We start from the raw sequence: 14131 nt of genomic DNA, 5'->3' as shown, positions 1-14131 counted from the left end.
TTGCTTGAAGTAAGTCCTGTTGATTTCAGTGGACTTGCTTTCAAGTAAGTATGCATAGGATTACAGCTTCGGCTAACTTTGATTCTTTTTCCCGTATGTAGGAAATTTATATCCTGCTTTTCAATCAAATAATCCTCAATGGTGCTTACAATAGATTGTAACACTAATACACATACCACAAACCCACACATCAGACCTTAGCCACCTGGCTGGTGGATCAAGCCAGACTTTGCTGCCCTTCAGTTTCGCACTCCCAGGCCAACTGGCAGTTGAAGTGAAGTGATTTTTCTGGCATGGAGGATGGAAGTAAGCTTCCTGTAACTATCCCTCCTTTGGCCAATGGATGGGGCCCACTTGCCATGATGTAATATGGGAGGGAGGGGCTACAACCTTCCAGTGATCCTTGGTCCAGTGGCAGAGACCAGGATGTGCTTCCCACTACTGCAAAGACTTAATAAGGAATGTTGCTTGAATTACCTGAAATTAGAATTTTCTATTTATTTATTTATTTATTACATTTATATAACCCTGTCCATATATAATAATATCTCTAAGTGGTTTACAAATAAATAAAACATTAAATTACATTATGATAGACATTAAAATACAAATAAATGCATAATAATTTCTAAAACATTAATATAAAACATCGTTGTTGTTGTTGTTGTTCAGTCGTTCAGTCGTGTCCGACTCTTCGTGACCCCATGGACCATAGCACGCCAGGCCTTCCTGTCCTGCGCTCTCTCGGAGTGTGCTCAAGTCCATATTCATTGCATCGGTGATGCTATCTAGCCATCTCATCCTCTGCCGTCCCCTTCTCCTTTTGCCTTCCATCTTTCCCAGCATCAGGGTCTTTTCCAGGGAGTTTTCTCTTCGCATTAGGTGGCCAAAATATTTCAGCTTCAGCTTCAGTATCTGTCCTTCCAATGAGCACTCAGGGTTGATTTCCTTTAGGATGGACTGATTTGACCTCCTTGCAGTCCAGGGGACTCGTAAGAGTCTTCTCCAGCACCACAGTTCAAAAGCATCGATTCTTCGGCGCTCAGCCTTTCTCATGATGTACTCTGCATATAAGTTAAACAAGCAGGGCGACAATATACAGCCTTGTCGTACTCCTTTCCCAATTTTGAACCAATCGGTTGTTCCATGTCCGGTTTAGTGGTTGGGGCATAGACTTGAATTACTGTGATGTTGAATGGTTTGCCTTGGATTCGTACTGAGACCATTCTGTCATTTTTGAGATTGTACCCCAGTACTGCTTTTCCCACCCTTTTGTTGACTATGAGTGCTACTCCATTTCTTCTAAGGGATTCTTGCCCACAGTAGTAGATATAATGGTCACCTGAATTAAATTTGCCCATGCTTGTCCATTTTAGTTCGCTGATTCCCAAGATGTTGATGTTCAATCTTGCCATCTCATGTTTGACCACCTCCAGCTTAACTTGATTCATTGATCTTACATTCCAGGTTCCTAAACAATATTGTTCTTTACAGCATTGGACTTTCTTTTCACCACCAGACACATCCACAACTGAGTGTCCTTTTGGCTTTGGCCCAGCTGCTTCACTCTTTCTGGCGCTACTTGGAAATTCCCTCTGCTCTTCCCCAATAGTATATTGGACACCTTCCGACCTGAGGGGCTCATCTTCCGGCATCATATCTTTGAGCCTTGTGATAGGTTCCATGAGGTTTTCTTGGCAAGAATACTGGAGTGGGTTGCCATTTCCTTCTCCAGTGACCACATTTTGTCTGACCTCTCCACCATGACCTGTCCGTCTTGGGTGGCCCTGCACGGCATAGCTTATGGCTTCACTGAGTTACGCAAGCCCCTTTGCCACAACAAGGCAGTGATCCATGAAACCACTACAACACATAATTACAAACAAACTGAGTAAACAGATTTCTATAGCACTTAGATGCTAAGTAAAAGTTGTATACAATGGCCAGAGCTTGTAATTTGATCAGTAAAAATTCTGTCAAATAATGAAAACTTTAAAATATTTATTTAGTAGAACAGTAATAAACACCTGTATTGTACAACTGAATCCAAGATCTGAGACTGACCTACAGTTCTCACACATCCTTTCAGCCTTTCCATCTTGTGTGCAAATTCTTCCTGCTTTCTTCTACTCAAGTTTCAGCATTACATGTGACCATTACCAAACCCAGGTTAATATGAAACTGTGGCTTCTCCTAACCCTAGCACTGGTTCATATGTGCATGTACATCACTTAATTTATTTACACTTGATTACTGAACACTTGCTGACAGGCAGCTAAATGTCTAAGGAATAGAGGTTGTATAAAGAAGTCTAAGTTCCTAGAACTTTAGAAGTTGATGGCTGATGTGCTATATATATGGCATAAGAAGACAGGTTGTGTACCAGGGATCGTGGCAAGAAAAGCTCATTGGACTTCTATCTATGCTAGCATTTTGTCTTTTGGTATCCTTTTCTTCATAAACTCTTAGGCTGCTTCTTATTTTAAATTGTTCATTTTTTATGCTTAACATATTTTTCTTTTGATAACGTAGAAGTTACTGATGTGCAGAAAAGCCTGAATTTTATTCATCATCTTTAGTTCCTTGTGCTTTAATAAGTACACTTAAATAGTCCTTAAAAAATCACTATTGGCAGACAATGGTGGCTATATCATGGCTTAACAAGGGTAGAAGGAATTGCGTAATCTTTCTAGAAGATTAATTTTCATTCAGCTGAGAAAATACCTCGTATCCTAAGTAAATTGTTGTCTTAATTTTTGTGTGTGGGTGTGCAGGCCTTGGGCATTAAAAGTGAGTGCCGCTTAATCTGTAGAATGCCACCAGCTTTAAAAGTTTTAAGTGAAACTCATCTTGAATGTCCTTATTGATGTGTATTGAGTAGTTCTTAATGAAGTCTTACATTCTCTAATTTGAGACACCATGGAAGATTTCATTTCCATTTTTAGGGGGTTATTAATTTGCACTGTTGTGACGTAGTTCTGAATAGCAAACAGCAAGTTATTAAGTAGAATTTAGTACTAAGGCTTTCAATTCTGTTTTTTTAAGGTCTTTACTTAAGAGGATGTGTTTGTATACCTAAAAATGTAAAGTATGAATGCAACTAATGTCTGTGCAAGGAGTCATGACTGGCTGTAGCCTACTGGTGTGTATACATTTGGTAGCAAATGGGGGCTTGCATCTGCATAGCATATACTTTGGCCCATAGTGCAACTGTAACCTGCATTTTGTTTAGTCTGCTGTGAATTAATGAACTAGATAATTTCACAGCCAATTATATCATTATTAGAGTACTGAATTTTTTAAACTTGCATAAGCACAAGTGGACTCTTGACAGGATATACACATTCACCATGCCCTCTTGTAAGCTGGACTTGTGTGTAGCCTTTTTACTCCAAGCTAGTCTTTTTTAGCCTGGCTAACTGAAATAATATCTGATTACAATTATTTAATACATTATTCAGATCAGTTTTCTGGTAACATGGAAAATGGCCTGTTTGGGTCTGTTGGCACATTTGACATTTAGAACAAGTGTCATAGCTGTCATGTGTGTGGGGGGCTTGCTGATTCATAAAATGGCTTCCATGGTGAGTGTGGCCAGTCATTTCCCAGAAGGCAAACTGATGAGACTAGGAGGGGGGGCTGGTAGGTGCCTAGAGAGGGGTCTGTGAGCTCATTGGTGTGCATGGGCACCACATTGGAGACCCCTGTACTGGGGTATGAAAATCTTACAAGTTTAAGGTTCTTTGAATTTAGAATAATAGTTTCAATCAACTTTTTCTTTGCAGCCTTAAAATATGAATTATGTGGGACAGCTTGCAGGACTTCTGGTTACTGTGAAGGAACTTTACAAAGGCATTAATCAGGCTACACTTTCAGGATGCATTGATGTAATTGTAGTTCGGCAACAAGATGGTACATACCTGTGCTCACCGTTCCATGTCCGATTTGGAAAGCTTGGTGTCTTGCGTTCCAAGGAGAAAGTGGTGAGTATCATGAAAGTTAGGGGCTATAGGAATAATAACTATTCTATTTCCTGCATACACAGTATTGGATATACACATTCTCTTAAAAGAAAAAGAGAAAAAAGCTTTAGAATAGAATGGTACATTCATGAGGAATAGTTGAAAAAAATTAATAGATGGTGAAAATAAAGCTTGTAGTGTTTATGTTAGCTTGGTGATTTCTTGACAGAACCATATTAGTTTAATTGAAGCCAGTTTCAAATCCTCATGGATGAAAAATGGGGGTAAACAACTCAAAGCATCCAGAAGATCACTTGGATGCTGCCTTATCTAAATTGTGTATTATATATCATCTCTCGAACATACCCTCCTATCCAGCGAAGAGGAGGAGCAAGGGCCATTTAAAGTTGCGTTCAATTGGGGCTCAACTGGCCTTGGGAACACAGGGTTCTGTCCTTGTTTGTCCTGGCAAAGCTTCCCCCAGTAATGGAGGTGGGGGAGAGTGGTACTTTGTTTTGTCTTTTGTATTGCTCTGTAATCAGGAATTGCATCTGTAGCTTTGAACTTAAGCTTGTAAGTGAGGGGCCCTTGTTTTTATATGAGATGAAAAGTCTAACTTAAATACAGAAAACGTCTGGCGGGGGGGGGGGGGACCTCTTCAGAATACAAGCAAAGCCCCTTTTATCCCCCCATCCTGCCCCGGCTAGTCAGACATGCTTAGAAGATTGTATTCTGAATTCTGTTTCTTCAGCAGTATATGAACATATTTGTTGGTACAATACAGCCAAGAGTTATCTATAATGTTCTAAACTAAAAAGCCCCAGATACCTAATTTTCCTTGTCGGGAAGTTGCTCCACTCCCTTGATAATTTTCGTTACAACTCTTCCAGCTCTATAGCATCCTTTTTGAGATGGGGCAACCAGCTGCACCATGTATCTGTACAAGGGTATTATGATATTGCAGTTTTATTTTCAATCTCTTTCTTAATTCCTAGCATGGACATTTGTATTTTTCACAGAGGCCTCACATTGAGTGGATATTTTCATTGAGCTATCCACATGACCCCAAGATTTCTTTCCTAGTTAGTCACTGCCAGTTCAGATGCCATCAGTGTACACACACACACACACACACACACACTTCTATGAAATTATATATATTATGATATAAAATTCATTGTATATGAAATTAGCCCCACTGTGCATCACTTTGCGCTCACTTGCATTGAACCTCATTGGTCATTTTTGTTGCCCATTCACCCAGTTGGAAGGAATCTTTTTAAAGTTTTCATCGTCCTAAATTATGTGGTGGTGGTATTAGCAAATTTGGCTCATTGCTCACTACTAACTCCAGACCATTTATAAACAAGTTTAAATCTTCCAGTTCCAGTACAGGGCCGTGTGCCTGCACGCTTCTTTTTTAATTTCACTGTGAGAATAGTCCATATATTCCACTCTTTGCTTTCTGTTCTTTAATCAGTTGCTGATAGAAGACCTGTTACCATGTTGTTGTTTTTATTAATCCTCTTAACCCATATCAGTTAAGTTTTACTCAGGAGCCTTGGTTACAATTTTTGTACATATTTTTCTTGCGAATGCTAAAAGAATGCTATTGTATTTTCCACAGATTGATATTGAAATTAATGGGGAAGCAGTTGATCTTCATATGAAACTGGGTGATAATGGAGAAGCTTTCTTTGTACAGGAAACAGAAGAAACATTTGTAAGTAGTATACTATAAAACTCGGGGTGTATTCTAATCCTAGCATTCAGCTGGGCACATTTTGTGCATTTGGGAAGAACGCAGGAAGAAAGATTTTGTATGATTGGGCAAAAGGAATTTAACAAGGAACTAGTTTTTTCCTTAAAAGAAATAGATAAGAAAAATAGAATAAAAATATATATAGAAATAAATGTAAATACTATTTCCTTTCAGTCTTCATAACCATATACAACTAATTTATTACAGTATTCTCTTACTCCATTGTTTGCAAGCCATCTCAATTTTTCTACCTTCCCTTCTTTTCCCTTTCTTCCTGTATCATTTTTACTCCTCTCCCAGTTCTTATTTTCTCTTCCGTCTTTCCTGTTTGTTTTCATACTTGTTCTCTGCCCATCCTTTTTTATTAGAAAAAAAATGGGTGGGAGATGTTCATGAATTTGGCCAGAGGGCTGCACCAGCAGCTTCTATAATATGGGGACGGATGGACGTAGAATACACCCTGATAAAATTTGACAAAATCTCATTATGCATCTTAGTTATTTTCCCTAGTGTTTCTAGTGTACATAATTACTTAGCATTTTGCATGGCACTGTTATTCATAACTTGGCCTACACACCATTAAAATAGCAAGTAATGTGATGTTGAGATACCAAAAGCAATAATTCAGCTTATTTGTTTGTTTAAAACATTTTTATACTGCCCGTCGTCAAAATTGATTCCAGGGTTGTTTACAAGGTAAAAAAAAATACAAATGCATATGCATGAAACCACAAATAAAAGATGAGCCCAGCAAGGAGCAGTCAACAATGCATTAGTATTTTAAGGCTTCAGTTCTATATGCATTTACCTATTGAACTCAGTGGGGCTTACTTCTGAGTAATCATGATAGGTTTACACTATAAAATACTTTAAAAGCCTGAGCGAATAAAAGAGGGTGTTGCCTGATGCCTGAAAGAAAACATAGTTGGTGCCAGGTGGATCTCTGGGGCGGGGTGGGAATTCTTCAACAATACACAGCCTAAAAAAGCCTTGTCCCTAGGTGCCAGTTCAGATATGGAATGCAAATAGAGAAGGTCATAATCAGATGACCTTAGAGCATGGCCAAGTTGATATGGATGTAGACACTATTAATTAATTAATTACACTACATTACATTTCTATATTGCCCAATAGCTGAAGCTCTCTGGGAAATTCACAAAAATTAAAACCAAAGTAGAGAATAAAAACAGTATAAAATAGAAAAGCTTAAAACTACAGAATAAAAATATAACCAGAATAAAAACCTAGCAGCAATGCAGACACTTAAAATACAGTAACAGATTTAAAACAGCAAAATTAAAAAAACTATAATGATAAAATGCTGGGAAAATAAAAAGGACTTCACCGGGTGGCTGAAAGAGTACACCGTAGGCATCAGGCAAACCTACCTAGGGAGCTCATTCCACAGCTGATGTGCCACAGCAGAAAAGGTCCTCTTCCTGGTAGCCACCTGCCTCGCTTTCTTTGGCAGGGGCTCCCGGACAAGGACCCTTGAAGATGATCTTAGGGTCTGGGCAGGTACACATGAGAGGAGGTGATCCTTCGGATAGCCTGGTCCCAAGCCGTTTAGGGCTTAATTCCTTAATATTTGGGCCCTGTCAAGAGCTTTACAGGTAAGCACTGGCACTGTGAGTTAGGTTTGAAAGTTCCATTGCTTCTTCTTTTCCGCTCTATTGCACTTTTTTCACTTGCTAGCCTAATATTAGAGCCAGTCATAACTTCATTCTTTACTCTTGGTCATTTCTTTCAGCCAGAATTATTGTATTTAGTCAATAATTCATGGTGGTCATAATTGTACTGGTCATTGTAACAGTGACATTTATTATCTTTAAATCTTTTCCTATTTGCACAAGTGGCTTCTAAACAACTTTTTCTCTTGTCAGAGATAACATTTAGTTTCATTTTGAAAAAATTGCTGGAACTTTTCCCTTAGCTCTCTCTGTTACGTATTGCATAGTTACAGTGCCTTGTATGCCATATTACAATAAAATGGAACTGATATGTTTCAAAGAAGAAAAAGTGAGAAAATACTATTGATGTTAAAAATAGTAGTGCTAACTAGGAAGTTAGAAGTTGTGTTGTATTGTCGTGATTGATTGAGACTGCGGTCGTAAACATACTTATTAGGAAGGAAGCCCTATTGACTACAGCGACACCTACTTCCAAATAAACCTGTATAGGATTGTGCTGTAAATGTCGTTTGAGGATATTGGATATTAACATGGATCAATGTCTTGTGAGAATTTACACACAACATTTTAAACATTTTGCACTAAGTGCAGGGTTGATAGTCTTTCCTGTTATTTATTCGGGAACTGGAGAAATAAAAACACATATACCAGAATTACTGTGAAGTGTTGAGCCCTGCAGTGTGTTCGTAGTCAAACAAAGAAGTCGATCTCCAAGTTCTTTATTATGTGAATCAATCAGTCCCACAGCAGTTCAGGTTACAGATCTTTTCATCTTACAGCAACCTAGCACTAACAACTGTGATTAAGCTGCACAATAGTACATAGACTAACTAAAGATCCCTTGGAGGAATGCACTATGGTTAGAATAGCAGTTGCTGTAAATCTGGCACCAGCCTGCAGTACAGAATCTGAAAGGCTTTCCCAGTCCTGCCAACCTGGTAGAACGCCTTACTTCCTGAAGCAGCACCTCCCTCTTGACCTGATGTCAGATCCTTGCATCTGTCACGCCCACCTCCTCCCCACCTGTGAATTGCTGTATTCCCATAGAGGGAGAGGGTATGGTCGGGCTTTGATCCAACTGATTAGCCTGCACCTGGACCGATTCTTCCCTGTCTCCATCTCCCTGAAGCTTGGGTCCTCCCCCATATGAGGAACTTCACATTGTTACTCATCTGAATCTGAATCTGAATCACGGGTTCAGCTGAGATACTGGGCCAATCCTGACATCTACACAGATTGTAGAACAGCTAGAGAAATTACGATGTATTGGTGATTTTTTTTAATGTATTAATTTGAAGTTACAAAAATATAAAAACAATAAATACATCTTAATATTAAGATAATAGTAAATGCATAATACTATTATTGATAAGATTAAGGTCAATACATATTGTATGAAATGTTTAAATTACAATCTGTAATCTAGAAAAAGCAAAGGTTTTAGGCATATAAATAAGACATGTTTCCAGTTATCAGGGGTTTTTTCATATTGAATATTAGAGTTCTGATAAGCCAATAACTTCACCAGATTAAACCACACCCATACCTTACTGATGACATCTCTGAAGGAGAAGTCTGTACTTTCCAAGTCTTTGCGCCTATGTTTATCTAGTTGAGAAAGTACAGATTTTTCTTTCAAATGTTGAATTCATATGTTCAAAATTATGGTTCAATACTGATCCTCAGTCCAGAGTAGTATGCAGTGGTGTCGTTTTCTGTTTCTTTTGCAGCACTTCCCACTGCCAAAGGAAGAAGGCATCACTCCTTTTAAAACATGCTTGTTTGGGGGAGGGAAATGAAGCTGTAGCAATGGGATGCAAAAATTCTGAATCACTGTAGTTTTCTGCTTACAGAAATGGGGGTGGCAGATTTGAGTGTGTTGCACTGGTCGCATTCAAATGTCATGATAAACCATGGTTTACCGTGATAAGAGCAAGTTGCAGAAAGGCTTGGGCACACATGTTCCCTCTCCTGTCCCATCCTGTCCCATGGTAGGGCAGTGAGGAGGAGTTCAGAAGTGTTCAGTTTCATTTTGATTAGCATATTTCATCTGAACCCAACAACCCAATAGTTAATCTTAACTATCAATTTGTTTTAAACAAGCCAGATTCAAACCATAGGTCATGAAGCTGGCTTGTTGTAACAAATCATATTTAAGCTTAGGGTTCAGATAATAACACTAAATTGTGGTTAATCAAAAATGTAAGCAAAAGTTTCTGATCTCATCACAGCCATACCAGAGGAGTGGGGTGGGGGGCAAGTCTGCACGCTCAAAGTCTGCTGCAGCTGATTTCCAGCATGATAAACCATGGCTTATTATGACATCCAAATGTAGCCAATGAGTGTCCAAAGCATGGTGAACATTGTGACATTCCCAAACACATTTTGTGACATCCAGAAACTCAGGAGATACACCTGTGATGTCAACATTCACTTGTGTATATCTAAAAAGAGGATTTTTTTCCTTCTTTTAAGGCAGTTTCCCCACTTTCTGAAAATATCTGAGTGAATGCTGGCAATCACATTTAAGCGATGGTCAACATTCATTGTGTATCTCTTGAGTCTCTGGGTGCCACAAAATATATCTGGAATTGTCAGTATTAACATTTGAAATTAGGCATTCACTGTAACACATACCTCAAATGTTGTAATGGTTTGGTAATGCATATAACAGGTAACTGTCACTCTTGTCCAAACCCATTTTTCAGGAAAAAGTTCCTGCACATCTGGCGACATCCCCCATACCCACAGAAGATCAGTTCTTCAGAGATACTGATGATAGTTTGCTAAAGTCAGGTGAAAATGAGAGGATGTGTCCAAGCTCAGAAATTGCACGAATTGTGGAAGCAGAACCTGTTTTTTCCTCAGGGTCAGTGAAGAAGAAAAAGCGGAGAAAAAGAAAATGTAAACAAGATGCCAAAAAGGAAGATCAGATTTCTTATCCAGGAACTGAAGAAGTCTTTGAAATGGAAATAAGCTCAGATGATGAGAGAAGCATTCAGTCCCTGAGGTAAACTTTTAATTACCCCTTATTTGGCTAAACTGTCAGATTATGTAAAGCTCAACAGTGATATTTGTTTTAAATTGCAATGTGTGAAATCCTAAAATAAAATTTCCCCAACTCTTCAGAACACTGTTTAAATGTTTAACTACTTAATTTTTGGAAATTCAAAGTTGGTAATAACCTATCTGTACCAATAAACTGCAAAACTACTAATAGAATGAATAATAAAAAGGATATGGTATCAGTAATTACATTGATACCACAATTGAATATTTATCAGCATGGTCAAGTACCTATAATACCATAATTACCAACTTGTTCATCCTTTTATTATTCTCAGTGTCATAAACATTTAATTGTAAACAAGGACATAACTCATTAGCAGTATGCTAACATTTATGGAATTTTGTAAAGAATTACTTTTGAGAATACCAAATTGGAAATTTTAAAATGTGGATATATTTCATCTATTGTAGCAGCTGAAGGTTCCTTTGTTTCTAAGTGATTAAATGTTTGCGTAATTTTTTTCCTGAATAAGTTTCAGGTTGTATTACAGTGCACATACAAAAAAGAAACAAATAGGTAATCATGTAGGCTATCTGTCTAGATCCCCAAAGAGAATATAAAAAGGTAAAAAGGTAAAGGTGTCCCCAACCAGTCGTGTCCGACTCTAGGGTGCGGTGCTCATCCCCGTTTCTAAGCCGAAGAGCCAGCGCTGTCCGAAGACGCTTCCGTGGTCATGTGGCCGGCATGACTGAACACCGAGGTGCACGGAATGCTGTTACCTTTCCCGCCGAGGCGGTACCTATTTATCCACTTGCAATTTCTTGCTTTTGAACTGCTAGGTTGGCAGAAGCTGGGACTGAAGACGGGAGCTCACTCCGTCACGCAGCACTCGGGTCTCGAACTGCTTCCCTGCCAACCTTCCGGTCTGCAGTTCAGTGTCTTAACCACTAAGCCACCGCGGCCCTTAAAGAGAATATAGTCTATCACAAAAATAGACAAGTGGAGGCTCAGAGGCAATTCTGGTTCCCAAAGGCATTCTGATGTGTGGTATTCACACAACACCTTCTCCCATGCTGAGACACAGGCAAAGGTTCCTCACCCCTTCCCTCAAATATGCCTATTATATTGAACAGCTGAGGTAAAAGCTGTTCAAAAGGAGCATAAAAGGAGAGTTTTGCCAAAGCTTCTGTTGCTGTTTACACTAAGAGAGACGGGGTTAAAGCACCCTTTGCTGTGCATCAGCTCACATGAGGGTGAGTCAGTGGCCAAAGTCAATATTACTGACCTTCCAAGTCTTGCTCAGTTCAAAATATTGTCCCTGTTGAAAATGAGTTGCTGACTTGTGGGGACATGGAGAGGTCAATCAACTTTCCCTTAATTTACTTTTGTTTCCTTGGGATTGTCAGTTAAAATATATCATCACTATTATATCTTTTTAATATACCAACTCTTATCTCCACAGAAGCCCCTCAGATTCTCCACTGAAGGATGAAGATTATAAAGAATCGCTGATTTACCATTCAAAGGACCATTACCCTCTATCAGATGGAGACTGGTCTCCTTTGGAGAAGTAGGTGACTTTCATGTGCCACTCTTTCACATGAAGAATGGTGGTATTACAGACCAATGCATTGCTGACATAAACAGTACATAAAGTATAGTGTTTGATTATTTTCACCTGGGCTCTCCTTCTCTATTATTATTATTATTATTATTATTATTATTATTATTAAATTTATTAATCGCCCATCTGGCTGGTCACCCAGCCACTCTGGGCGATGTACAACATACAATAAAACAGTTTAAAACAATAAAATTCTACAATAAAAACATTTTCTAAAATACCCTAACCCACCCCAAATGCCTGCCTGAACAACCACGTTTTTAATGCATGACAGAAGCTCATTAAAGAGGGGGCATGGCGGAGTTCCCTAGGGAGGGAGTTCCACAGAGTGGGGGCCACCACAGAAAAGGCCCTCTCCCTCGTCCCCACCAGTCTAGCTGTCCTGGCTGATGGGACAGAGAGAAGGCCATCTGAGGCTGATCTTGTTAAGCAGCCTGTCTGGTGCTGCTGGAGGCGCTCCTTAAGATAGGCTGGGCCGGAACCATATAGGGTTTTAAAGGTTAAAACCAACACCTTGAATTTGGCCCGGAAAACAACTGGTAACCAGTGCAACTCCTTCAGCACTGGAGTGATGTGATCTCGCCGACGGCTGCCTTTAATCAGGCGAGCTGCCGCGTTCTGTACCAGCTGCAGCTTCCGAACCGTCTTCAAGGGTAACCCCACGTAGAGCGCATTACAGTAGTCTAAACGAGAGGAGACCAGGGCATGTACTACGATGGGAGCAGATGGTCGGGAAGGAAGGGGTGCAGCCGCCGTATCAGATGGAGTTGATACAGCGCTGTCTGGCTCACAGCTGACACCTGAGCCTCCATGGACAGCTGGGAGTCCAAAATGACCCCCAGGCTGCGGACCTGGTCTTTCAAGGGTAGCCGTACCCCATTTAACACCAGGTCAACATCCCCCAGCCTCCTCTTGTCTCCCACCAAAAGTACCTCGGTCTTGTCAGGGTTCAGCTTCAGCTTATTCCTCCCCATCCAGCCACTCACCGTCTCCAGACATTTGGACAGGGATTCTACGGCCAACCTTGGTGAAGATTTGAATGAGAGGTAGAGCTGCGTGTCATCTGCATATTGATGACACTGCACCCCAAACCTCCTGATGATAGCCCCCAGCGGCTTCACATAGATGTTAAATAGCATCGGGGAGAAGATGGAACCCTGCGGCACCCCACAAGTGAGTGGCCATGGGTCCGAAACCTCCTCTCCCAGTGCTACCCTCTGGTACCTGCCGGAGAGGAAGGACCGGAACCACTGCAATACGGTGTCTCCAACGCCCAACCCCTCCAGGCGGTCCAGGAGGATACCGTGGTCAACGGTATCAAAAGCCGCTGAGAGGTCGAGGAGAACAAGGAAGGAGCATTCACCCCTATCCAGAGTCCTCCTCATATCATCTACCAAGGCGACCAAGGCCGTTTCTGTCCCATGCCCAAGCCTGAAGCCCGACTGAAATGGGTCTAGATAATCAGTTTCTTCCAAGTGTGCCTTCAACTGCACCGCCACCACCCGCTCAATCACTTTGCCCAAAAATGGCAGATTTGAGACTGGGTGAAAGTTGTTCAGAACTTGAGGATCCAAGGAGGGCTTCTTTAAGAGCGGTCTTATCACTGCCTCCTTGAGGGCTGATGGCATCACTCCCTCCTCAAGAACTAGCCATGGTTCTATGGATAATGGTTTTTGGCATATAACTATGCCTCTCCCCAACACCTGATATTGGAAGGTTTTCAGATACTGTAAGAAGTTATTATTTAGTAATATCTGGAACTTTTTCTGGTGTATTGTTTTGGGTGCTTTTCAGATATCCTGAAATTCGCCGAGAACTAAGGTTTCTTTGCTTTGTAACCCATAAAAAAACAAATTATGAGAGCTGGGCCATCATCAAGAGTTGGGATTGTAGGGCACCTGCCAAGGGCCACACCCTAACATTGGGCCCTTCACCGCCCCACCCCCTTCGACCATCCATCTCCTCTTCACTGTTGTGGCCTGTTCACCTGGCCTCTCGAGGTGTATGACCAGTAACAAGAGTAAGCAGAAGTAACACCAGCCTCCCCATTTCCTTCTTGGCATTTGTGCAGATTGGGCCAGA

At 40.5% G+C, this 14131-nt stretch overlaps 1 protein-coding gene across 6 annotated transcripts in view; it reads left to right on the top strand.

The window, feature by feature from the left end:
- LPIN2 (lipin 2) overlaps positions 1 to 14131 on the top strand; it is a 66117-nt gene that overhangs the window by 12070 nt on the left and 39916 nt on the right. For all 6 annotated transcript variants that reach the window (XR_014790146.1, XM_084849791.1, XM_084849793.1 and 3 more), the window contains exons 2-5: positions 3786 to 3983; positions 5590 to 5685; positions 10124 to 10425; positions 11888 to 11995. Coding sequence is in view for 5 of the 6 variants with exons in the window: in XM_084849791.1 (XP_084705917.1) it covers positions 3795 to 3983; positions 5590 to 5685; positions 10124 to 10425; positions 11888 to 11995 (695 nt within the window). In the remaining variant the exon portion in view is untranslated. The remainder of the gene's footprint in view (positions 1 to 3785; positions 3984 to 5589; positions 5686 to 10123; positions 10426 to 11887; positions 11996 to 14131) is intronic.

The sequence above is a fragment of the Heloderma suspectum genome, chromosome 4 (assembly GCF_057233095.1).
Source record: "Heloderma suspectum isolate Gila_16-S chromosome 4, 16-S_ref, whole genome shotgun sequence".
In the NCBI taxonomy this organism is placed as follows: Eukaryota; Metazoa; Chordata; class Lepidosauria; order Squamata; family Helodermatidae; genus Heloderma; species Heloderma suspectum.
The sequence above is the reverse complement of the archived record's forward strand: the minus strand, read 5'-3'. Positions and strand labels throughout refer to the sequence as shown.